General features: G+C 42.2%; 1 protein-coding gene across 1 annotated transcript; it reads left to right on the top strand.

Annotated features, from left to right (window-relative positions):
• The first annotated feature begins 589 nt into the window (after positions 1 to 589).
• Positions 590 to 22,614, top strand: stk11ip (serine/threonine kinase 11 interacting protein). The gene is made up of 26 exons (XM_071463920.1): positions 590 to 749; positions 967 to 1,034; positions 1,317 to 1,519; positions 1,801 to 1,875; positions 2,035 to 2,130; positions 2,256 to 2,363; positions 2,458 to 2,529; positions 2,622 to 2,751; positions 3,234 to 3,337; positions 3,454 to 3,543; positions 4,045 to 4,086; positions 4,218 to 4,385; positions 4,487 to 4,568; positions 4,765 to 5,265; positions 5,383 to 5,603; positions 5,999 to 6,109; positions 6,946 to 7,189; positions 8,927 to 9,084; positions 9,188 to 9,440; positions 11,164 to 11,273; positions 12,491 to 12,588; positions 13,681 to 13,862; positions 18,158 to 18,242; positions 19,313 to 19,395; positions 20,302 to 20,528; positions 21,414 to 22,614. The coding sequence occupies exons 2-26, from the start codon at positions 968 to 970 to the stop codon at positions 21,552 to 21,554; spliced, it is 3,651 nt and encodes a 1,216-aa protein (XP_071320021.1). The 5' UTR covers positions 590 to 749; position 967; the 3' UTR covers positions 21,555 to 22,614.
• The last annotated feature ends 3,695 nt before the right edge of the window (positions 22,615 to 26,309 follow it).

A 26,309-nucleotide genomic window follows, 5' to 3' on the forward strand; every position in this document is an offset into this window, starting at 1 on the left:
CTCTTGGGTCTTAAAAACTGGGAAGCACAAAAGGTCTAGTCTTGACCTTTAAAGGGTCCATACATGAACGATTTGTAATACTGTGTCTGGTTTTATGGATGAAACTTGGACTCTACATTTGCTTTTGGCTGAAATACACATATGTAAACTACCAATGCACAGTGCTGCAGTTTGCATCTCTAAGATCTGACTGGGCCTAAGTGGATGGATTAAGTGTCTTTGCTGGCTGTAGTGAGAGCTTACACTGACATATTCATTTGCACTCATGTTATCATGTCTGCTGAAGTCTGGCGACTCCTTGCTAAAGTGCTCCACCCAGTGGCCCCCTGCCGCAACATCAACCTACAATAAAAAGGGAGCACAGAAATGTACACATTTAGTGTGATCTTGATCCTAAACTGATGCTAATTTCATAGAAATACAGAATCCATAAGTTTTCTAATAAAATAGAGCATTTTTCTAATTCTAATTACAGGCTATAATAATAAATTGTACCATATCTGGATAGTTAACCATATGGGAAGGGGAAACGTTGCGCCGTATTTTGAGCGACTATTCTTTTTGGTCTGTCGGGGCTACCGTAGAAGCATTAGGCACCTCGTCATGTGATGCGAAACATGTCAACATCTCTGTGCACTGTGCCGAGAAATTACAGCTAAACGGTTGTTTTTCTACATATAGAAAAAATAACATGATTAACGAGTCGAAGTAAGAGCTTGATGTTAAGTTTTTTGGCTGTCACTGCAGAGGTATGTCGTTTAAGCTTAGCTAACAGGAAATAGCTAGTTTAACGCTACATTAGCTGAGGTAACGTTAGCTGCAGGTTTGAATGTTAAATTACACTAACAAAGTATTTAAGGCTTTTTGAGACACTATTATACAACAGCTGCGTAACACGGAAAAAGACTTTAGTATATCTGTTGATTTGTAGTTGTGCTGACATTGCACCTTGTTGAAACGTTTCAGGATGGCTGTATCTCACACTGGCCGGTCCTCCCTGGTGCACAGCTTGGCCACACTCCTCCGAAATGATGGTAATGTTACTCTCACTGGGTAGATAAATAAAAAAAGTAACAAAAGGGTCGTGTCCATGGCATCAGAGGTGCTTGTCACCAGGAATAATTAAAGCAAAAACAATGGCAGCTATGTGCCTTTTTTTTTTTTTTTTAAATGTTGCTTTGTTTTGATCCTGCATGCAACTTGCACAGAGATATCAGATCAAATATGGGATTATTTCATGTCAAATCGATTGATGAATAAAATGAATATATTAGTATAGTAGCAGTATGAGCTAAGTGGTGTTTCCTACCCTCCAGGTGACTTGGTGCTGGATGGCAGCAGCACTCTGACCTTGCCGGCAGCCAGCTTACAGCACCTCACCCGGCTGTTTGAACAGTACTTGTTGTCCAGGAGCCAGCAGCATGGCTTCCTGGCACTGCCCTCCCACCCTGCTGACACAGCTTCCCTGCTGCAGCTGCAGTTCCTGTTCGACGTCCTGCAGAAGACCATCTCCCTCAAGGTGGGCTGTGGGACCCCAAGAACGGGTCACCTTTTCTTACCTGGAAAAAAATCCATTGGGGGAAATGCCTTACTAAAACTTCCCAACTTTATACTTCTCCATTTGAGAACTCTGCAGACCTGGTGTCATTTTTATAGGGCAGTATCCCCAAAATAGGGTCAGATGTTTTCCAGGAGGCATGCAGATTCTGCTGACTGTTGCTCACGTATTATATCTATTACTTATACTCCTGCTGGACTTTGTAATTACGAGATGTTATGTGTCTTAATTTTTAAATTCAGCTCATCAACCCGCCAGAGTTGAGACTTCAATCTGTGGTGAAAATCTTCCCGTTCAAGTCACTGAAGAGTTTGGAGGTATGAACCCTGACTACAATCATTCCCTCGCTTTATCCTGTGTCTCTTTTATTCCATCCCCTCTCAATTTCCATTACTAAATATGTCCCCATTCTGTCTGTCCTGACAACATGTGATCATACTTGTATCAAGTTTCTTTTTGTCTCTCTTCCTTACCAGCTAAAGCGAATCCCCCCACACTGTCTAGAGGGACTCAGAGGAGTTTACTCCCAGTTGGAGGTTTTCACCTGCTCAAAGAGCCTCAGCTCCCTGGAGGTACTGTAGTATACTGCTCAGTGTAGTACCTTAGTCAACAAGTGTCATTAAGTGTGTATATAAGGAATATTTGGCACCAAAATCCAAAGGCTAAGTAATATGTTTGTATCTGGTTTGTTTCCTAGGAGCTGCTTTCTCTGTGTGGAGGTGACCTCAGCTCTGCACTGCCTTGGCTGGAACTGCACACCCTTAATTTCAGCTACAACTCCATTGTTTGCCTTGACCAGTCACTTGTGAGACAAATATACAGAGAGGTGCATCATTACTCACTTATTAACCCACATTATCTTCATCTGACGTCACCTTTCTCCACTGTGTCTTTCACAGAGTTTACTGAACGTCCTGAAATCCCTGGATCTAAGCCATAACAAGATTCAGGAGTGTGCTGAATTTCTAAAGGTAGGATAGGTGCCACAGTTTGTGTAAAAATAATTAACCTTTATTTTTAAATATGCTTGTGACAATCCTTTATTTCCCTATTGCATTCTCAGCCCTTGAGTGAACTGGAGCACTTGAACCTGGGCTACAACTGCCTGCAGAGGGCGCCAACGCTGGGCCTGAGTGCCCGGGCCAAACTCCTCACACTCATCCTCAGGAACAATGAACTGGAGACTATAAACGGTATGGTAGACTGATGAAGACAGTCAGATTTGGTCATCATTTTCTTTAGACACAGACAAACAGTCCCCAGTGAGAGCTGACACTCGGCCAATTCACTCACAAACCTCAGAGAGAAGTGAGCCAGTGAAACTTAAAAAAACACTGGAAAAACAGGAAGCCGATCGCGGTGCAAATACACAAACTTACGACTTGATCTGTTATGAGTTAGCAGACTTTCTCTGACAGTGACCCCCACCTCCCAGTGTTTTGAAAGTCCCTCTGTTTGTCTTGGATACTGTTTATCATCACAGAGCGGAGCAATAAGTAACCTTATACCTGCCTGTTTATAGTGTCTGAAGGGAGAAAAGCATTAGAGTCAGATCAGATGTTTGAGCTGCTGGTTTATTTTTATTCCACGTACATACATATGTCTGCATATGTTGTTTATATGTTCTTGATATCATGTCTCTTCCCCTGCATTGTGGCGCTCCCTGATTATACAGGTGTGGAGCAGTTGTCTTCACTCCAGCACTTAGACCTGGCCTACAACCTCCTGTTGGAGCATTCCCAGCTAGCTCCTCTCTCCTTACTGCACTGCCTCAAAACAGTAAGGACACACATGCATTTTTATCTTCTAAGGCTCCCTCATGGGATTTGGTGGATACAAGTATTTGCTTCACAATATGTGACCAGTTCTATGTAAAATATTATATCTTCTTGCAGCTTAATCTGGAGGGCAACCCGCTGTTCTTCCAGAAGACTCACCGCACCTGCACCGTTCGACATCTCTCCCCAAAGGCTGCCTATCTCAGAGTGAGTAATAACCATAGGCTGACATGCTATTTTTTTTAAAACTTGATGTCGAAGCATTAAATAATGATGATAATAATAAAAGTGTTCAGCATGGACATTTGTCTTGGCAGTTGCACAGTACGGTTACTGCACAAAACAGCAGCTGAAGACTGAAGCAGATCACATAATGTCGTGCTGTAAAACACATAAAATTGAAACAGGAGCCGTTAAATTTCCAAAGTAGGCTACGACCTTAAAATATATTGTCACAGTTATAACAGCTGGCTCATATGCTCTGCATCAGCAGGTATTATGTCTTGATTTATATGATGTACAGCCTCTCCACGCATACAAAATAGCTGGCTGTGCCTCCTACTGGCTTGGGCTCTTGAATCATATTGGGTTGAAAATCATCAACAGGCCCCTGTGGTGACAACTGAATGAGAAAAATGGCATGTCGTGTTTTTTTTGTTGTTTTCTTTTTGTTGGATAACCAATTTTCCTTTGTTTGTTTCTCTCCAGCTCAAACTTGATGGTTCCCCACTTTCCTCATATGAGTTATCAGTAAGTTTCCCAGTCAATATATGATCGATCCACTGTGGCAAATCATGATAAATTACATTAAATAATTATATATACATGTGATTTTAGTTTGAGTTGCACCACTCTCAATGTTGGACCACTCTTTTTTGCAGGTTCTGCCTAAACCAGGCCAGCTGATCACCCAGGTCCAGACTTCACCTCCTGTTGCCATGCCAACAGAACGGAGTAACCAAGAAGGGTCCAGTGGTGCTGGGGAGCTTAGTGACAGCGTGTCTGTTGGAGAAGTGGGGGTCTCACACATGCGCAAGAAGAAATCCAGAGTAAGAGAGCTGCTCCTAAGTGTATTAGTAGACTAGTCTGGTAAATGCTGACAAACTTGCTGAAGCATAATTTTGTTCTTCCAAACCATTTTGTGTTTCAGAGTAAGGTCAAAGTGCGGAGGGCCAGCATATCCGAGCCCAGTGACACAGATTACGAGATCAGACAACTTTCCTCCTCACAGAGTGGGTTTTCTTGTCCATTGTGATTCTGTATCTGTGTAATATCAAAGCAAATATACAAATTTATCCCCCTTTTCTTAAAGACTTTCACTTTTCTGGCAGTTTTAACTACTAGCTGCTTAAAATGTCAGTGACCAAGATTAAATCTTTTAGTTGTTAAATAAATACCAAAACTACAAAAATGTTTTTCCTCCACTAGATATTGTCCTGCCCCACCAGCAGGAGATCGAGCGCATGTCCAGCTTCAGAGAGCAGCTGGGGGAGGATTGGCTGAGGTACCAGCACCATCTAGATGGATCTTCCCCCTCTGCCATCACCAGCACTGTCAGCACTAACCAGCCAACCCCTCACCATCAAACTCTCCCCAATGGCCTCACAACCACCACCACCACCACCAGCCCTTGGAAGCAGCCGTCTCCGCCGTCCCTGCAGGTCCCAGAGGTCCTCCCCTCTCCGCTTCTCTCGTCTGAGCCCAGGCTGGAGACTTCTGACGTGGATGGAGACCAGGAAACAGAGTCCACGCTACAGTGGCCCGGTCAGAGCACTCGAAACACAGAGTCCACCTTGGAGGACAGCATGGTGGATGGTCAGGTGGTGAGCCAGGGAGTAATGAGCTCTCCTGGGCCAAGTCCAGACTCCCAAAGGTCTAGAGCAGAAAGCAGAGACACTAAAGAGGAAGAGGAGGAGGAGGACCTAGGAGGTAGGGTATTTGTTGCTTGAAGGTCCTTTTAACTTACTTCTACAGTATTTCTTCATTAACCTTACAACTCGTCAGAGGAACAATTTTAAAGCTTCTTCTCTTCTTTTTTCTTGTTAGTGGACCTGTGTCACCCGCTCCTTGTTGGCGTCTTGTCTGACAAAGAGGAGGAAGGCGACAGTAGCCAGCGAGGGAAAGGGAGGAGGAGGAGGGAAGTGTTTCTGTGCATAAAACAGGGCCTGGTGCTGGAGGTGGACATGCAACGTGGTCAGGAGAGATGTCGTCTGGAGCTGGACAGCCTGGCTCGGGTGGAGACCACAGAGGCCTCATGGACCCGTGGGGTAAGAAGGCAGGGAGAAAAAAAGAAAGCATGCATGTTTAAAGGGAAAGAAAAATGAGTTGTGCAGCTTAGGAAAAAAGTGAAGTATATTGTTATGTTATTATAATTATATCAAATTATCAGTGAGATTGTTATTAAAAACAAACAAAATGAGTTGTGTAAGTTAAAACACATTAAGAGTTTTGTGTATCTTAATACAAAACTGTGGAATACAGCATTTCAATAGCATTAAATTTGAACATTTTATGTGATTTTTGTGTACATTTGCCATCTCAGAATATATATCTACATAAAAAAACATTCTCAATAATATCTTGATGATGATTATTATTAAAGAAATATAAGTTTAAGAAGTTTATGGATGAGGTTTCTCTCTCCTGTCTCTCTTTGTCTCAGGATACAGAAGAGACGCTTCCAGCTGTGGAGCTTCAGTTCGACTACATCAGCAGGGAGAAGAGGAGGAGACGCTACGTCCTGCTGGATGATGACCCACAGCAAGCTCTACAGGTTAATAACACACTCTGAAGTATTTGGTTACTTTCAGAAGCTATTTTAGATGACTTTTATCTCAGATGACACGAGATCACAAAGTTCACACACTTGTACTTGTACGAGTCTGGTCACGCTCACAGGCTGCCCTCTACCCCCACCCTGTTCCCCTTGATTTCACATATGACATCAACATCCAGCAGTACACAATGTCCCATGTTTACTGCTACACCTTGATTTTGGTCTCCTCATATTATGCAACATCAGCGCAGTGCCAGATAGCACAGAAAGCCAATACCAATTCCAGTATGCAAGATTTTTTTCAGAATTGTGGTGAGCCGTCAGGGAGTTATGAATCATGCTTTATAAACACACACACACACACATACACACATAGCTAAAGTGACAAGTATAATAGTTCAGCAAACACCTTGAACTCTTCCATAGCTGCTCATTGAACAAGACAGATTGTCCTCGTGTTTACAGAAACACTCACACATGTCCTGCATTACCAGCTGTGATGCATTGCATCAAATTATCCTCGATCTACTGATTTTTGGCCTTTTGAGAAGCTTGATGTAGCTCCAACAGTTTCTAGTTTTCGGCTACAAAGGTTTGAACATGCAAATAACTTTCTGTGCATTTTTGGCCTTGCCAGACAGAACTATTCAAAACCAGCAGAGAAAAGAAGGAGCCTGCATATCTGATGAGCTGTTGACAGCCAAACAGTCCAACTTTGGCAAACTTTTGTCTGCTGACAAACTTGTTCTCTGTATAGAAATTATGTTTTTTTTTTCTTTCTTTTGCTCACACTATTAACACATTGTTTAAAAGTAATAATGTTTGCTGAATAGGCTCTGATCGACGTGCTGTCTCATGTGGCGGAGGAAAACCAGCGGCGTGACTCCGAGCTCCATCCCAGCTGTGTTCACCTGCAGTGCCTTCGCTGCAGGTCGGAGTTTGCTCTTGAAGTAGGGGGCAGTGAAGAGGAGGCGGGTGGGAGAGTGAGGCGGAGAGGGGCAGCGATGCTACCAGAGGGTGTGGAAGAAGAGGACGGGGAGCAGCCAACAGAGGCCGAATGTGATGGTGACACCAAAGGTGAAAATTTACTGAATCTTCAAGCAACACATTGAAAAATAGTTAAAATGTAGAGTGGAAGACAGCAAAAACACATAAAACATAAAAACAAAACAAAATACATTGTTATTGTAGTTGAAAGTGAAGCAGGTGATCATCAATCAACTGTCCAGATGTTAAGGGGCATCTTAGAAATTGAATAACATCTGTAAAACATAAAGAATTGCACCCTTGTGAGTGAAAAACTTGCTCAAGCGCTGTGATGTTTGGCTCAGGTTTACATCTGAATCTGTCATCCTTAGCTGTCAAAGCATCCCACTCATACACACACCACAGCCTTGACTCTGAATCATCCCTCGAACTGAGTCACGCACAGGCTCAGATGAGTCACGCCCAGCCGCACACACTCTAAGCCATCCTTAAAAACGAAGCAGTGGATGTAATCAGCTTTCCCTCAAAATAATCGCTTCTCTTTCTTTTGTTTAATCAATATCAGCTGGTTGCGTGGTTGAACACAGAAGATAAGAGAAAAAGGTACAAGACAAGGTCACGCAATTCGCCCGGCAGGTTCATGCAAAAGATATTTATCATTTGACGTCAAAGCACCTCTCAGCTGTCAGGCTCCCATTGGTAGTCTGCACAGGGCTGCGTTTTTTTCCCAAAACAAAATTGCGGTCTCAGATGGACTCGAGTGAAGCATCCCAGGACTTATCTCTTCTCTTTTATTGCCAAGTGGCCCATTCCGCTGAGTTTCCCCCTCCTATAATCAGCAGGAGACAGATAATAGCCTTCACCCCAGCAGCCACCTCCCAGCAACTCAACCAAACCTGACATTAAGACCTGCTCCAGCACGCACAGACAGCACGCAGGCTTTGTTCGACAGATGTTTTGGGGATTTCTTGGATCCACACTCCTTTGTTAGTGTGCTTAGTTTAGTGCTCTGCTGAAATTTCAGGCAACAAATACCTTTTTCATTTGCACGTGTCTGAACTTAGACATTATTTGTGCATGGGTTACAGAAATACATGCCCTGCAGACAGAAGGGAAAAGTCTTCTTCATATATTGTTATGAGTGAAAGCAGACGTGTTTTCTGTCCATTTTCTTGCATCATTTGGTTGTCAGAATCAATCAGCTGTCCTCATGCTCTTGAATGGATGTGATACTCTGTAGATCTTTTTTTTTTTTTCTTTTTAATCAAGTTTTTATTATTAATTTGCCCCCAGTACTGGAGGTTATATCAGACACAACAGCTCTTGCATACATGGTCATTTCAGACATGGATTCCTTTAACATCGCTCATATTTAACCGTGTACATCAGCTGCCTGACAAGGGGTCCCCCCTCCCTCCAGGTTGATGGCACAATAAAATAACCCTCCCAAAAAAAGAAAATAAAAAAAAGTACATAAATAGATAAAAAATAATAGATGTACAAAAAATAGATAATATAATTTTACATATAATGATAAGATCAACATTTAATCTTTCCCATAAAAAATAAGGTATCTGCATTTATAAATAGTGGTAACTATGATGATTCATGGCATAACAACAAGTTCCTTTTATAAAAATGGATGACAAAACCTTCGACTAGGGGTAGAGAAGACTCAAACACACAGTAATTTATTGTATTGCAATTACAGATTAATGCCATGAAGGGGAGCATCTCCTGTTCTTTGTCAGTAATGCAGATGTTTTCACCATCACCGGTCTGTAGCTCTTTGGAAATCAGTTCCTGTATCTATCTGTTTTTTTCCAGGGAACAGTAATATTTGTCCAGAATGTGGTAGCGATCATGTGGTCCAGCTGGCTGTCCCATCAGCTCCCTACAGCAGCACACCCGTCCGTCGTCCATCCAGGCCCGACAGTGAGGACGATCACCTCGATATAACCCAGAGCACTCGCAGTGCCACTAAGGTCTGTCCGATCAGCTTCACATTTGCTTTTCTCACTCTAATTTATTTCTATAATTGTTTAGACACAGACTCATTATTTCCAGGTTTTCTCTGTATCACCACAGGACGACTACACAGATGCCAGTATCAGCAGTAGTCCCATCCTGGACACCGCCACCACTACAGAAGACCCCACCTTCGTCACTGCCCAGGGAAGCTCCTTCTTCATCAGGGATGCTCCTGGTGATGCCTACAGCCTCTCTTACAACACAGAGTGTCAAAGTAAAGAGGACCTGGCTGGGAGCTACCACTACACCACTACTGGTGCGACACCACCTGAAGTCCAAGCCCAGCCTGCAGGGAGATCCACCCCAAATGGTGGGTCAAGATTTTGCAGTGGTTCTTAACTGGTGAGCTCTGAAGGTGGAAATGTTCCCTTCCACATTAGGGCAACACAACTAACCTCACATACACACTGAGTCTATTAGCATCTATCCATTCTGACTGGATGTAAAACCAGAAGATGATAGAAGATTCTGTGCTGCTCTTCAGTTTTAATTCATTCAATCAAATAGGCAGTGGAGCATGAAACTGTAATCAAGGCTTATAATCAACATTATAAATATAAAAAACATGAAATACACATAACTAACGTGATTCCAACTACTTTTACAGCATAACATGTAAATAGGTGTGATAAGAAGACCATGTTTTTGATGTTTTTGAAGCCATCAGCTGGAAACCATTGGCTCAGTGAACAAAAAGAAGCAGAAAAAGCCCATAACAGTTTCTCAGAGCCTGCGGTGATGTCTTCAACATTGACCATCAGTCCAAAAGATCCAGAGATTTTTTAATTTATAGTAATGTATAAAAAAAATTTTAAAAAACTTTTCACATTTTAGAAGCTGGAAGCTTCAAACTGACAGCAGAAACAGTTAAGATATCACTGTGATGTTGGCAGGACTGTCTGCGGGAGGAAAGCCTGAACAGCAGTAAAATATAAATAGTATTTTATTACTTGATTCAAGTTCTACACTTCATATGGTCATTGTAAAACACATCAGCTGTGGTATAAACTGTTTACGTCGACTTCACTGCCTTTCCCAAAGATGAATCTAAGTCTTAATTAAAACTGAACAGAGATGGGAAGTATTTGGATCTTGTGGATGTTGTGTGGCACAGAAACTCTGTGTATCTCTGCAACAGCATCCGATTTCCGCAACATCTGTCTGCCATTTTTAGACGAACCACATGGTAACAAGACAGATTGGAGTCATTACTGGAAGTGATGGGAGAAGGAATGAAAGCCTAAGAGAGGAAGGGCTGAGTCGTAATAATAGCTTTCTGTATCTTTTCTTTTTTTGTAATACTGCAGTTGTAGTGCCAATACCACATAATCTGTCCTGAAACCACCGTCTCACACTGGAGACAACTTACACTCATCCTGAAGCACTGACTGACACTGAATATGGTGTCTTCTCTCGGTGACACAGTGCAGCCATTGTTGTGGTGCAGAGTTTCTGATTTTCTTCTCTCTGAAGAAGTGCTTTGTTTCTAAAGAGTGTGTGCGTGCATGTATGTGTGTGTGTGTGGGTGTACACACACCTTTCACCTTTAGAAAGAGCGTTGTCTGAAGGTTTAAGGGCCTTTTTAATCTGATCTGTTTGTACTCTCCTCAAATGAAAGACGGTGGGTTTGTTTTGGCCTGTGCAGGCCCAGGCCTTGTCATTTTCGATTAGCTGTAACCATTCATCAGTGTTCAAATGACCTCCATTGCTGTTCATTGGTGGATTTATTGCTCTTAAATGCCTTTCTTTGTGAGGCCTGTTGGCTAATGCTAAGATCTGCTGCAGTAAAATCTGGGTGAAGTTTGTTTGAAGCCAAGAAATATGTAAGTCTTCACATTGCTGCCAGGAAACTATGGCTTCAGTATCAATGCAAGATATCATTTAAGGGAATAAATAAAGTAGCCAAACAAAGATTCATTCATTTTAAGTCTTTAAGCCCAAATTCCTGAAGATTTGTTCTTTGTTTTTTTGGTTTATTGTGTTGGACTAGCAGTAATGTGACTAATGCTGATGAGCTCTCGATGTGTCTGTAGATGACGTGGACCTACTGTCTGAGGACTACGAAGCAGTGGACCATCGGCTCAAGCTTTTCCTGGATGTGGAGGTCTTTGAGGAAGAAGAGGAGCTTCACTCTTTCCTCAAGGTATCTATGAGGAAGGCACACATGTATTAAAACTTGTTTTTCCAAATCTCGAGAAAGGCAAACTATTCATGACCATAAAAGGAACAGTCAATGTTAAAGGGATAGTTCAGACAAGCAGGAAAACTCCAGCTGCTGAAAATGTCTCTTCCTTTATAGTTGGAAAAGCATATTTTTTATGATGAAGTTAAGACTCAAAACTCTGGCAACATGAGCAAACAAGCCCGTAATTGTCATCACATTTTTTGTTAATTGTTGCCAAACTCTGATTGGTGCAGGGACATGTATGACATCACACTTTTTCCAGTTGAGTCCTGCCACTTAAAAACTGCAAGAAAAGAGAGGGCGAAATCAGAAATGCAGAATTCTCTCATGTGAAATAACCACAATGGTTCACTCACAATAACAAGCTGATTTAGAAAACTGATATTCAGGCTTTCACAATATTTACTGGAGGTAATATTAAGGGAGGAAATGGTATTATCTGCTGGTTAAGCAGAATTTAGCAAGTCATGGTAGCCTGTGACTGATTACTCAAATTTAGCTGTTCAGTGTTTTTATGATGCTGTTATTGTTTCTTTTGTTATTGTGGTTTTTAAAAGTCCTTTAAAATATCCAGCCGATGGCCAAAAGATTCCATCTTAATGGGTAGTGACAACTTTAAGACCGACAACACTTTAGCTGTGGTTTCATCTCAGTCAGCCAAGATGAATGCAGTCAGCAGTAAATCTCCCGGGAGCCCATTTAACCCCGCTCCTCTTCTTCTTTCTTCTGTAGCTTCTTTGACTAGTTTTGTCCTCCCCTCCTGTCACTCAATGATCTTAGAGACCTCTTTTAATATGCAGTGCATCCTGGGAGCTCTTCAAATCAGCAGGTCATTGCTTTTCTCTGTCAGACACCTGGACGAAGAGCAAAGAGCAGAGCAGGACAGAGCAAACCACAGCTGGAAACAGGAGGTCCCGCTCCATTCATTTTCGTTATGTTTATTTATCCAGTGACAGAGGCTGCTCTCTGTTTCCCATGTGCTTTCACTTCTTGTGTTGTTAAAGAGGAAATGAAGAAAGATCGTGGTCTGCGGGTCTGATTTTAAACCTCTAGAGCTTGTGAATATCACACAACAAGTTTTGTTTTTATAGCTTCATGGTTCAAATTATCATGCTCTAATAGGAAATATTAAGTGGCTGTATACCATCTCATATCTCATTTTTCTGTGCTCTTAGATGTCAGCTGTCAAGTATGGGGAGCCAGGGGAGGTACCCTCTCTGTTGGTGGTGTCAAACCAGCGAATCTATTTCCTGGAAGCAACATCAGAGATGCAGTAAGTGGAGCAACTGTACAGGATACAAAAAGTCTTTGCTCTCTCTTTTTAACTACTTAATTGCAACAAATAATTTCTAATTACTTATTTTACTCTTATTGTTATTACTTATTAGTTATTTGCATTCCTGCAATATTATATATTGTATGCAGTCTTGCAGGATTTTGCATTAATTATGTTTGTATATGCAATTTTGCATGAAAAGATCATGTGTTTAAACAATGATTATTTAAATTAAGCTATGCAACAACTACTAGGTGTCACCAAGAGCAGGAAGGAAAAAATAAAATCAAATAAAAGAATGGAAAAAATGCAATAAAAGAAAGTTTAAGTGGGATTCGCTAAAGTAACTTGTACGTAGTATAAAGCTAAAGACAATGAGATATTGACACAACACATTCCTTTTTATCAAAGGCTTAATCAGCTCCTGCTGGTGTGGACAGTGATTCAAAAGAGGGCGCCACACTGCAGTTAACAATTATGACTTTTGATGTTGGTGCGCAGCCCCACACCCTCCATTTAGGATATGGATAAAATTGCATAACCTGTCCAGGTTTCTGGGTCACATCTTGAGAACACATTGACCTCAAAGTGTCTGTTGACTGAGGAGTCTTTTCTCCTCCTGCTGGTTTCTTACCCCCTTTCTTATTGTTTTTTTTTTTTTTTTTCGTCTCCTCCGTCACATAAATGAAAAGATTTTTTTTCTCTCGTCAAAACAAAATATATTTCCCCAGGTCTGGAGCACATGCTGTGATGGCTCTTAGAAATTACTCCAGAGTTACAAGTTACTGTGGTGTTCGTACAGTGTTACTTTCAGACCATAAAAACAGACTTCTCTTGTTCCTGGCGCTGGGCAGGAAACCAGACTATTATTTTGTATTTGACCTTTTATCTTAATCCATGAAAAATGAAGTATTACATAAGTTATTACCATGGTTGCGCTGAATAAACATTGGTTTTAACAAACACATTTTAAAGTGTTGTTCTGGCAGTCACACCTCCAAGTGTCAGAGATCAAGTAAACCATTTCATCCATCTCAGTGTGACAGTGCATTTTCTGCACTTTCTAATGCCTCACTCTTTTCCTCCCAGCACAGGCCAACTCTCTGATTGGCTGCAGAAGAAGGACAGCCACCCAATCATGGAGCTCAGCTACCTGGAGGTGGGGCTGGGCTCTCAGAGCATCCACATGGAGTTTGGAGACGGGGGCGTGGCCTATACCCTCCTCGTGAGGGACAGTTTACGTTGCAAGCGCTTCTTTGGCCTGTTGACAGGTAAAAGAAAACGCTGCCAAATCCAGAAATAGTGGAAAATGGTTTCTGTTGAGTGTATGGAAAAACACATAAAAGGAAGTTTTCCTTTGTGACTACAGTTAGGGAGAGAAACTCACTGACCTTATTCTCTCAGTCTCTCTGCACTTACTGGTTGCACTGGTTTCACTTTCCTCCGGGCACTTTGAGGGAAGATGCCACAAAATAAACCATTGACTTATTTAGATTAAAAAGGAAAAAAAAAAAGTTAGAGTACTGTTTGATCCCTGAGGCAGGTATTGGAACAGCATGTTCCACTCACAGGCATTGTGCCACAGACTGAGAAACCCAAGCTACTCCCCTCACAGACTAATACTACACCACATGTGTGCTATGTGACGCAAATTTCTGCCCCGTCCCTCTCCGTATTGGGTTCACACAGACTGAGCACATCCTGCCCAGACCAACTTGTCTGAAAGGGAGAACCAGAGGCTGGAAGGAAAACCTTTTATTAGAGGGGGGCTCCTGCTCGGGTTTGGAATGTCTGGAAAAATATGGAAAATTAATTTGGCAATTTCCAGCCCTGAAAACGTTTGGAGAAAACAGGAACTTGGCACGCATGGAAAAGTATTGATGCTCCGTCTCTAGTGCACGCTGTTTGGAAATTTAATAATAGAGACTGTGACGTATGAAAGTATTTTCCCATAATCACCAGTCTCACAATACAAGATGCTGAACACAGGCAAAAACTTCAAATTCAGTCAACGGATAAGAAGAGCAATCACACTTTTTTCCACAGCTCTCTGCCCTCAGCTGCCGTTTGTGTCCAGCTTTCACTGACACACAGTCAAGTGAGATCATTCATTGAAGTCGCAGTGTCGCACAAATGAACTTAACACTATCTCTTACAGTTATAGTAACATGTGGGTGTTCGTGAACCAATCCTATACATTTTTCGATGACATTTCTTCCTTTTTCCAGCACACGCTCTGCTTTTTGTTCTTTTCACCGGCCTCCCTCTATCTGCAGCTCTCCCTGTGTCCTCTGAGAGCTTTTTCTTTCTGTCCAAATTCATAAACAGCTCATTTACTGTGTTGAATTCTTCGTGGCTGAAAATGATTCCAGATTTCTTTCAGCAGAAACCACAGAGTTTGTCCAAAACAGAACAGACAAAGTGGAAAACATGATATTTTCAGGTGCATCTCAAAGAAAATGCATGAAAATCTATGTTTAACTGCCAAATACTTACACATAGAGTATATCATATGTTTATTTCTTTGATCCTTGAGGATGAAAATAACTTAGTTGCTACTATGCCAGAGTTTTTTTTTTCCCTAATATCAAATTAACCCCAAAACAGCTGTTGTAATATTATATGGAAAAGCTTAACCATAACAAACCCCGTCTATCGTCCAACCTGGCTCCCGTCATATGGACAAAGTTGAAAACCACAACTGGAATGACAGAAGACTCTCTGGCTGGAAGACACAGAGAGGATGTGGTTATAAGAGGGACAGTTTTCTGGAGCCCGAAGCCTCTTGGTCTAACCGAGTCTGACACAACTTTATTGAAACATGAGCGATAACACAAGACCTGTGGAATCTGCAGCTGTCTTACTGATCTTCTGCTTTTATTGCTCAGTCATTTTCTCTCAGAGGAATTTGTGAACTTATTGTTGTGTGAAATGCGAAATGCACCTTTAGCTGTGGCTTTTGGAAACTGGAATTCGTAAATGTAATTTTATGTAGCTATACACAGCATCACAGCAGTGGTACGGTGTTTGATTTCATGTTAAAACCATCAGGAGCGATGTTTTTGTTGGTGATGGAGGCAGCCAAAGAGTCTGGGGCTGAAACGAGAGGAAGTAGGAATACTGATATAGACCAGAGCACCAACCAAAGTCCGCCCTCTGCAAATTCGGTTCTTAACGCTCTCGGCCGGTCAGCCTCTGCTTTCACATGATTGCAATCTTGGATGGCACCTTGCTAAAATTGTCTATGTTAACAGGTCATTTAATCTTAAATTCGTCCTACGCCCATGCTTTCCCCTCAAACATGTGAAAATGTGCTGCCAGCAGTGTGGGAGACTTTGACTCCAGCCCAGCGCAGATTTTCGTGACAGCGATCGCACCATCAGCCATGTTTTTTTTTTGTTTTTTTTCTAAACTGAAACTCCTCGCTGGCTTTTTACTGAACCTGTCATTTAATTTAAGTAAAAGTAAAAGATTAAAAACAGAAAAGAAACTGATCAAAACTGACGTTTTTTTGTTGTTGTGGAGAGTATTTAAAAACATCAGAGACATTACACAGAACATTACATGACACAGCACAAGATTTTGATCCAACAGCAACAGGTTTTGATGAATTCCAGGATCCACAACAATTTAACAATTCAACAGCTAAAGATTTAACAACCAAATACGATATTTTTGTTTTATAAAAATGGCTCAGAAGCGGAGGTGGTTTGTTAGTGATATTTTGCATCTGGCTGCTGATGGATGCTACTTCCTTACTATGGATACAGTTTGTGTTTGGACCACCTGTCTCTTGTCCAAACAGCGAAAACAAAAAAATACAATTTCGAGTGTTTTTTGTTTCCATAGCCCCGAGTTTTGAAAACTGTCAAGTGACAAAAGTTGGCACTGAATGCTTCGTCAGGTTCCCAGTCCTGTTTACTTCTTCTCCTATCAGATAGTTCCTGTTTAAACCAGAGCTTTTATAACAGTGTTTTAATCAGGAAAAATCCTCGCATGGCTGTTTTGTATTAAGACGAAACTGAACACTGATGCATTTGTGGAGGCTGGATCATTTTATCAAAAGGCAAAAATGTTTTCATAGACAAATCTTTGATCGGATAGTTGTTGTTTAAACCATATTTTCTTAAATAGAAAAACCAAAAATCTAAGGACACAGAACTATATTTCTCTAGGGGAAAAAACAAGCTAGAAAAAAAACTCAACATAATGAACTAATGACCATTTAGCTTGGTCTCATTTGCACTACTGTGGGTCCCAAACCCAAAGTTAGAATAACAGAAACATCTTTGTGTAATAGCTGCATGAACTCGGCCTTTTGCATGTGTCAGCCATGTGTAAGAATGATATTAATCAGCCTCCCCTTTCCATTTCTTGCACCTTTGTCCTGAGGAGGGTATTGATAAAGCAGGGTTTCTTTTGTCATCATCTTATTTTCCTCCGCTGTTAACCCAGTAGGCTCCTTTTTCGTCCCCACTCCTCCTCAGTGTCCTTTTAAATCCCTTTGAAGTGCCGTCCATTCAGACTCGACTGTGAAGCCACACTGCAGATATCCTCTCTGCCCTGTATTGTTGTCGCGCTCAATGACACGCTACAATCCGTGAATGTGAGCGTGACCCGGCACATTGTGTTCCCAACATTTTCTCACCCACTGATACTATGCAGCTGAAATTTTACACCTGCAACCAGAAACCTTTTGGCTTTCTTATTTACAGTTAGCAGAGGAAGACAAAGTTTCAGACAGAGTTTGGCTTTTGTGTGTAGATGTCTTGCCATGAATGTGTGGGTGTGGCATTTTTAGGCCACTGTGCCTTCTCTGTGTCCTTTACAAGTTAGGTGTTGGCTTTCAGACCGGGGCGGTCACGTGGTTCACTCGATTGCCTCCATCGCTGCTCATTATGCTTCCCTGTTAAATGCCAATGTCAATACGTGTTTCGCCTCGTGCAAGTGAGCAGCGACGCTTCCATTCAGTTTGAGATGTGATTGACATGGCGTGTTTAGTTTTCACACAGCTGTTTCAACTCAGCTCAGAGCTGTGATGCATCATTTTCATATTCCGTCTTTGAAATTTGCATTAATTTCTGGGGCTAAAATCATCATCCAACACACAGGTTTAATTGGCCGAGAAGCTTTAAGGATCTTAATCAGTCCTGTTACTTTGCGTTCTTTTGTTTTGAAATCGGTTTGATAGGTAGATATTTCTTAAACGATGCAAGAGTGAACAATTTAAAACAAGAAAAAAAACACAGCTGACTTTTCCACAATAATAATAACAAGTATTTTTATTTCGCTTAATCTGCAGCTCACAATTATATAAAACTGAGAAAATGTATCAATTCTCATATTTGCAGAGAAGAAAACATCAAATGTTTATTTAAAAATTAAATGAAGCAAAAAAGAATGAAGTACTTATTCAGGTTTATTTAGCTGTTACCTTTTTGAGCAGGGAAAATGTTGTCTGACTGTGGCCGTGGATGACTGAGAGTCTTTGCAGACTATTGTTTCAGCACTGGTGTGATTACAAAACTCACCTGATCGCTCTGCTTTTCCGTTGTCTTTCCTTCAGGAATTGTGCGCGAGATGGCTCACAAATCAGACAGCAAGCTGCAGTCCATCTCTACCACCAGACTCAACCCCCAGCACCATCTCTGGTACGCTCCTCTCTGCCGCTGCTGCTTTGACGAGGGAAGCAGCCGTGGCACGCACTGAGGAAAATGGGCGACATTTGTGCGGATGCTGAAAGATGTGGTCTGAAGAGTGTCACGTGCATTTATATGTGGTTGGGAGGTTTAAGTTAAAGGGAGCCACGGCTGCTGGAGGTCCAACACTTCACATTTCTCACACATCTTTAGTCCATTATAATCAGCCTTTTTTAGACTTCATTTTGTAAAACGGCCCCACTAAATTAGCTGGTAAACCACATCTTAATTTGTAACACATGTTGTGCTCCTGAAGCATGCATATCCTGTGGTGTGTTTTGTTATCACCTTGTGTCGCTTTTTTTACACCTTTATTTGTACGTTTTTCTCTCTTAAAAAAAAGATGACAGCAGCTTTCTCTCGGTTTTCACTGAGAAAGAATGTGGTTATCTTAATGAAAGTATTATTTCAGAGAAGAAAAGGGATCAAATTTCTCATAAGAAAGTGTAAAAAAAAAACGTGCTGTGAATAATCAAATATTTCAGTGACACTAACAGACTTTGTAGCAGCCTGGACAACCTGGCAAACGTGTGTTATCCTACTAGCAAAAGTCAAATAAATATCAACTTTCCTTTTACTGGGAAAAAAAAGATGAAATATACTTTCATCATGAAGAAAAGATTAATATATTCACACTAATATCTCACATCTCCCAACTTGTGATTTGTCCTCAGGCTACAGATTCCACAGCTCAGGAATCAGAAACAAAAAAACCAAATCACAGCAGCTCCTTCATGTGTTGCGAGGCAGCTAACCACAGTCTCGGTGCACGTCCAGTGTTTGTGCAATCCAAGACCTGTCAGCTATTATTATGTCAATTATCCCCTTTGCTTCACAGATGCTGAGAAATTCACCCCATGTTGTGGAAGTGATTCCACCTGCCAGCCACAAACCACCACAGCCCCCCGTGTCTCTGCTTTTCGCGAAACAGCAGCCGGTTTAGAAATGATGGAGGAGATTTATTTTGTTAATGTATTTACATGCAACATTATGTCAACACTTCATTTCTTTGGATGTGTTAGGCCTCTGGTGTGTGAAGACATCCAGGCAGATGTGGAGGACGGCCAGCTGCAGTTTTTCTACATTCTGGCTTTTGTCCTGCAAGGTGACATCTCCTCTCATTCACGAGCTTCACTTTTCACCACGCTGTTTCGAGACAGATTAGATTTCAGGACTCAACATGTCATGTCTCCTGACTTGATGCAGAGATTAGTGCTGTTACCGCTAATTGCCTCGTATGTCAACACTGTCAGGATTTATGCTGGCGTGGTCTGAAAAAGTAGAATAAGCTAGATCATGAACATTAATATTAACCAGCAGTAATGAAGATATGATAAATAAGAATGAAAGAAAGTTTTTCCTTTAAAATAAAAGCAGATTAAGACAAGAAAAGGGAAAATATAGAAGAGAAGATGTGATTTGTGGGCAGCAGCTGACATCAGGCGCCTGTCCACGATCCAAGTTAACAACCGTTGCCATAAAATAAGACACAAATCTTGTGTTTTGATTGTATTGGCATGCATGTGGTCTGTACATGTGTAGCGCTGCTGCAGGATGCCTCCCTGTCTGTGTGTTTAAACAGAGGCATTTAAAGCCAAGGTAGCTGCAGGCTAGACACAGCTGCGCACGTCGGTGGAATTTCAAGTGCCATAATTTCAGCGTGCCTAGATCTGCCTTTTCGCTCTGCTCGCTGATCTGAAGCTGGAGCTTCCTGACATGAAATGAAACACTAAAAGTCATCTTTGAATGTAGCAGGCGGAGGTACTTTGTAAAGCAGTGACCCATGATGATGATGTTACTGAGGATCCAAGCTTGACTTGAGAAACCCCGTTTATCAAAGCTGTATTTACTTTGATGGTTTGTTAGCTGATGTGGAGGCATTAGGTGTTAAAAACTTCATACAACGGTTCTTCCTGAAAAAAGGAAGCAAGACAGAGGCATTAGGAAGTGACATCATCTTCAACCCTTAAAATAGTATGAAGCTGCTCATGTTTCCCTATTTTTCTCTCAGAGGACGTCTGGACACCGTTGACAGTCCTGGCGACCCGGGAAACCCTCTACCTGCTCAAAGAAGATCACCAGTGGACCAAAAGCTCCAACGGCCTGACGGAGAACGAAAACAAAGAGCCGTGCAGCGGGAGCGTCGCCGTTTTAGAAACGCTGCCAATCAGCTGCGTGAGCTCGGTCCTCCTGTGGCCTTCAGACCAGTGCAGGATAGATATTAAGCTCTACGACGAGGTTGGTGTTAAAAAGAGTGCAGTTGTTGGTGGATAAGTACAACTGCAACATCCTCACTTTATTATACATATAACTCTTGTTTTGATCAGCCAATAACAAGTGTCTCCATCATGATAAATGCACAGATCCATCATTAACAGTGAGATTATGATAACAGACTGATTAAAAAAAACAAAGCCAATAGGAGTTTTTCTTCACTATTTTTAATGAAATTCTCTACAACAGCAGCCAAAATGAGTATTTCCATATGAAATCTGGTATTTGGTCCGTGTTCAGTTGGCTCAGTCGCTCATGCTGTTTTCGTTTAAATACAGATCGGGATGTTTGTATCCTCCCATCATTCCTTTCCCCTCATGCCTTTGTCTCAGCTGTGAGCTCCTGAATGAAACCAAAACTGTAAAAACATGTATTTATCAAGCCAGTGTTTGTATTGATTTGTCCCGCATGTGTGCACAGTCGTTGCAGTAGAGCGCAGAGCTGAGTGAGTCCTCTAACTGTTCGCCTGTTCACCGTGATCTGCAAACACCACCACTTCATTTGTTTACTCGTCGCTGCTGAGAAGAATTTCACTGTGATAGAACACAATCAAGTTCTGTTTGATGTTAGAACATAATTCAGGGTGAGATCACTGTATTGTTAAGTACAGCACATGTGCTGCGAAATTAGGCCGCACAGCGTTGACCAAGATGCATATTGTGTTGTTTCTGAGGATTCTTACAACAGTGATATCAGTTCACATACATGCAAGCCCTGCTTTTCTTAATCTCATTCAGCAAGAGACCTGTTGCAGCTCGCAGTATGGTCAAGTTGGATTTTCTCATGATTAACTGTTTTAATTTGAAGTGTTTCTCAAGCTGTGTTTTTTTTTTTTTTTCCCCCCTGCAGACGGTGAAACAGGAGAAGACGTGGTGTGTGCGCTCGGAGAGCACCGAGCTCCTCCAGGGTCTGCTGGCCTGGGTCAGAGCACAGTGGGAGGCCATGTTCGGAGTAAAGCTGCACACAAGCCTGCAAGACGAGGCAGCATAATGGGGGAGGGCATGAAAGAGACAAAAGATAGAGACTCTGTGTGTGTGTGTGTGTGTGTGTGTGTGTGTGTGTTCTGTGATCTTGAAGCTGCGTGTTGGTACTGGGAAATATTAAGTGAGCGTGAGCGAGTGCGTCTTTATTTTCTCTTTACACAGTCTGCACTCAGTCTGTTCCCATTACGCCCATTGCTTTCATCGTCTTTTAAGCCAAGAACTTGGGAATGATTGCATTCATTCATGTGGTACACAAGCCTGTAAAAGCACTGGTTGCATAATTTCTCCTCCAGATACCATCCCGCTGAACGTTTCAACAGCTGAAATGGAGTGTGCCTTGTTTCTGTAGCATCTGCCATGTTTCTGATTGAAATGCACCTTAAAGCATCTTATGTTGTTCTCATCCATCGTAGCAACAAGCTGCTGTGGAGCAGATTTGGGGATTTAGAACTGAGAGAGCATTAAGTTGGGAACAAAAGTTTTTTGGGGATTTTTAGGGGAGCTGAGCCTTAATGATGTCCCCCCCTCGTGTTAAGCAGAACGGGGCCTCGCCTCGCCATCTGAGGGTGCAGCAAGCTGTGATATCACGCGCTCAACACGAGGTTGGAGGTGCTTCTGAAAGGCCAGGGCTCAAGTCTGTCACGGAGGGTCACTCCACACCCTCTCCACCCAATTAGGGTCTTGTGATGTGTCTCTGCACAGTGTTGTGTGAAAAGATGCACTGTAGCAGCTCTTTTTAAAACTTGAGAAGTGCAGGACATCTCAACTAAATCCTTGTGTCTGTTTAGTTTACAATATAATCAGTTATATCAGTCTGAAATGTAACGCAGAACTGCTGCGCATGTAGCCACTGTGATGTGAAATTGTACATGTGATCATGTACAGATGCAGGAAAGATCAAAGTGAACTCAGCACTGTTTAGACTTGTATTAACCAGTATAACTTAATTTATTTCAGTTTTTTCATCATGGGATGAGTCAGAAAAGTGTCTTTTATTTTTGTAACAATGTGAAGAAAAAGCATTGAATGTATGATGTGTATAATTCAGTATAAAAGGAATGTGTTCATTTGTGTTCTCCTGAGTTACTGTGCTCTGTTACATTTCGAACAGAGAGAAACACACGACCACAGCATTGCAAGTCTCCGGATGTTTGTTTCGCCCGGCGACACCACAAGTGGTCATCCATGTCAACAAAAGTCCGTGTGGTCTGATGTAAGAAAAGCTCTTCATCTGAATCGCTGTTAATCCCGGTGATACAATCAGGATGCACGCCACAGAAAAACACCAACCTCTGGCACAGACGGGGAAAGTGTAGCTGTAACAAAGAGGAGCACAAGAACCTGAAGAGCTGCGGTGCTGCTTTTCATGACCTCTGACCCCAGTTTAATCAGCAGAGATTTCACAGTTTGTTAGTCTGTTTCCTCTCCATGACTCCTGCTTTGTTGTGTGTGATAACGTTTTAGTCACTTTGTAGAAAGAGATGTCGAAATATCACTTTCAAGAAACAAAAGCCAGGTATTCGTCAGCGCCGTAGAGGATTACTCTGGTCTGACTTCACTGGCAGGTGGATTAGTGAAATTCATTCATTTTCATTTTCTGGGCAGCGTACTTGAAGCTTGATGAATCAGTGCTCCAGTTTAAAGACAGGTGGTTTATGTTTCTCCAAAAAGTACAATTTTATTCTTCATCCCTTTAAGTATAAACATGTTGAAACTTGTGGACTCTGTAATCGTAACTGCTCCCACAGTTTATTTTTTCCTTTCCTATTTTATTCCTTCACTGGTGCTAAAAAATAAAACCTGCTGCCTTCACGAGCCAGTTCAGCTTTAATGGGTCAGCTTAATCATGACTTTATTCCTGGCCCCAGTTGAAAGCAGCAGCAGCGAAGGAATGCGGAAAAAGCTGCAGGAGAAGTCAAACCTGTGGCCTTTTTAGCACGCCGATCCTTCTAGACACTCAACACCGAACTGCCAGTCCCACCCCGCGAAGCAAAGCCCGATTTGAGTCCGAGCTCAGCTGTGTGAACGGTATGCTAACCAATTTCACAGTGTAAATATTTCTGCAGCCACCGGTGCTGTACATGTGCTGTGCACATGGTTGTTGGAGACCTGGATCACCTTCAGTTGCACCCGCATGGCTGACAAACCCCAAACACACAAATGACTGGTGACCACTCACCCACATCCTGGTCACGAATCGGATTCACACAATAAACAACAGCACGTTTTACGCTTGACTCTCTTTTCTGCTTTCCATTTCTTGTCGATGCAAAAGAAGGTCAAAGGTCAGGTGCAGGTGCAGAACATCGTCCTCGGAGCTCAGATGGATACAGCGTCTTGCTCAAAGACACTGCAGCAGGTGGGACGCTCTCTGAGAGGTTTGAACCTCTAAAATCTCCAGAGACGGGGACATTGCAGCTCTTTCACAGCTCACAAATCCAAGGGAATTAAAGGATATGTGTGGAAAATTTTGACAAAGCCTTCATAGTAGGAAATCATGTGAAACAGCTGCAGTTGCCCTGGTTTGGATTTTAGGATTACATCTAGCACATATGTCAACAGTAAATTTATTCACTGGATTCAGAAAGCACAGTGAACTAATCAGCAGAATGTACACCACGCTCACAATACCAGTTTGTTTTTTGCATTTTTTTGTCTGAAAGTGTAATTTTCCTAGAAATGAAGCAAGATAGTTCACATGGAAGTAAAGAAGGCAGGTGCTTGATCTGTTTATGATCTAAGAACTTTCCTCACTCTCAAATGCCCACATTAAGCCATGCATTTCAGATTTTTATTATCCTTTTCCATGTGTTATTTGTTTTTTTTCTTCTGTTGTATTTTATGCTTATGATTATGATTATATGCTTATAATTCTTTTACATGTAGTTTCCCACCATCCTCTTCCTCCATCCTGCCAGGAATAAACGTCTAGTGTTTCCATGCTGTATCCTTTTGTTTTGTATCACAATATGGTAAAAATTAATGAGCCAAGAAACTCCATGAGTCATAACGGGTGCACGCCCTGAACTCATGTCACAGGTTTATGTTCAGGGAGGAAATAAGCGATGCTAGAACGTGACCACAACATGTGTTCGTTGGATAAGAAGAGGCAGCAAAACATGCAGGTGGGCAACAATCCATGCTCCATACCAGCGAGTCTCCCTCTATTCAAGCTGTTAATATATTCACTGTAGGGGGGTAGGAAGGAATTTTAGCCGCTTGAGGCACTCACCCCACCCCAACTCCTATTATCCTATCTTAAATTGCATAATCCTAGTGTCATTTTTTGGCCCCTGTCCAGCTATGGGGCCCTAATTGTCACACTTTTCACCTTTTAAAAGCACAAATTCAGTGATATTTAGTATGTTTATAAAAAGCCAAAATGTCATACAAAAATTGTGAATACTCAAGAACGTATGAGTGAAAATGAAAAAGGTGAAAGGATAGGTTCATGCCTCACTTGGACCACATTTGGGAAGCTGTGGAAAGCAGGGCGGACAGTTCGTATGAGGAAGCTGGGATGCAGCCATCTGGCCTGATTTGACTTCCCACTGTCTCCTCCAAACATCTCAGGTCCTCTGGTAAATCAGGAGCACTACAGCTGCACTGTGCATGACAGCAAGAAACTTGTTGTTTTGCTGAATGCTTGAGTCAAACTAAATTCTTGGATGGTGGGCTTCCTCTTCTAGAGGCTGCAGTCACGCAGTGCTTTGTCAGGCCGGTGGGCTGCCAAACTGCGGTCCAGAGGATACCACGGGGTCCTCACCAGTAAGAGGAATGACTGGATCTCAGTGTCGTTGCACCCGTTCGGCTTTTCAGCATAAAAAACAGGAATGTAGACAAGATAAACAGATTCTAACAACACAAACACAAATCCTCTCAAGTGGAGTTATTCCGGATATGAAAGTGGCTGACGGGACACAACACAAATTTCACACATCAAGATCAGTTTGAGTTGCACAGACTGCTGTCTAGTCTTTAAAACTGTTGTATATAGTCATGTGTGGCTTTAGAAAGTGTGAGAAATTAGCCCTGGTGATGCTGTAGCTGTCATCAACATTATCTCGACTTGTAGAGGGGTAAAATTGAAAGTTTTTGTAGTTCCCTCCCTCACAAATCCTCTAACTGTGAGGTGGTGGAGCTAAAGTGTTGGAGAAACCTTTAAAACATGTATTTGATGTAGTGTCATGGCCGCGGCGCCTGCATCTGTTTATTAACCCTATCCCTGCGGCGGAACTGTACCTGTATGCTAATTGGGATGTGTTGTCCCCAAGGCCTGATTGGCTGCGGTTTCTGGAGGCGACCCCGCCTTCCTTGTTAGCTGGGATGTGATTGGAGCAGCACCTGGTCCAGCCCGTCAATCAACCTGACGTCATTTGGGACCGAGAGTGCAAAACCTGGTCAGTATCATTTACTCCTGTCTGATTGACCCGCTTGGAATAATATAGGGTGTGTGTATGCTAATTGGGATGTGTTGTCCCCAAGGCATGATTGGCTGGGGGCGTCCCCACCTTCTTTGTTAGCTGGGGTCTGATTGGAGCAGCACCTGGTCCAGCCCGTCAATCAACCGGACCGAGGTTATAAAAAGCGGCCCCGTCCAGAAACCAGTGGGAAGCAGTGGGAAGCTCGGACCTGGTTCAGCCTCATGTGTCCGGAACAGCTCAGTGACTTTGCTGAACCAGCCCCGTGTGGTTCCCTGGCTCCTGCCTTTCCCAGATAATACAGTATGTGAGCTTATGAGACATTTTAGAAACACACTAAA

Source organism: Trachinotus anak, unplaced genomic scaffold (genome assembly GCF_046630095.1).
Source record: "Trachinotus anak isolate AG129_WGS33_773 ecotype Australia unplaced genomic scaffold, CSIRO_AGI_Tana_v1 ptg000026l, whole genome shotgun sequence".
Classification (NCBI taxonomy): domain Eukaryota; kingdom Metazoa; phylum Chordata; class Actinopteri; order Carangiformes; family Carangidae; genus Trachinotus; species Trachinotus anak.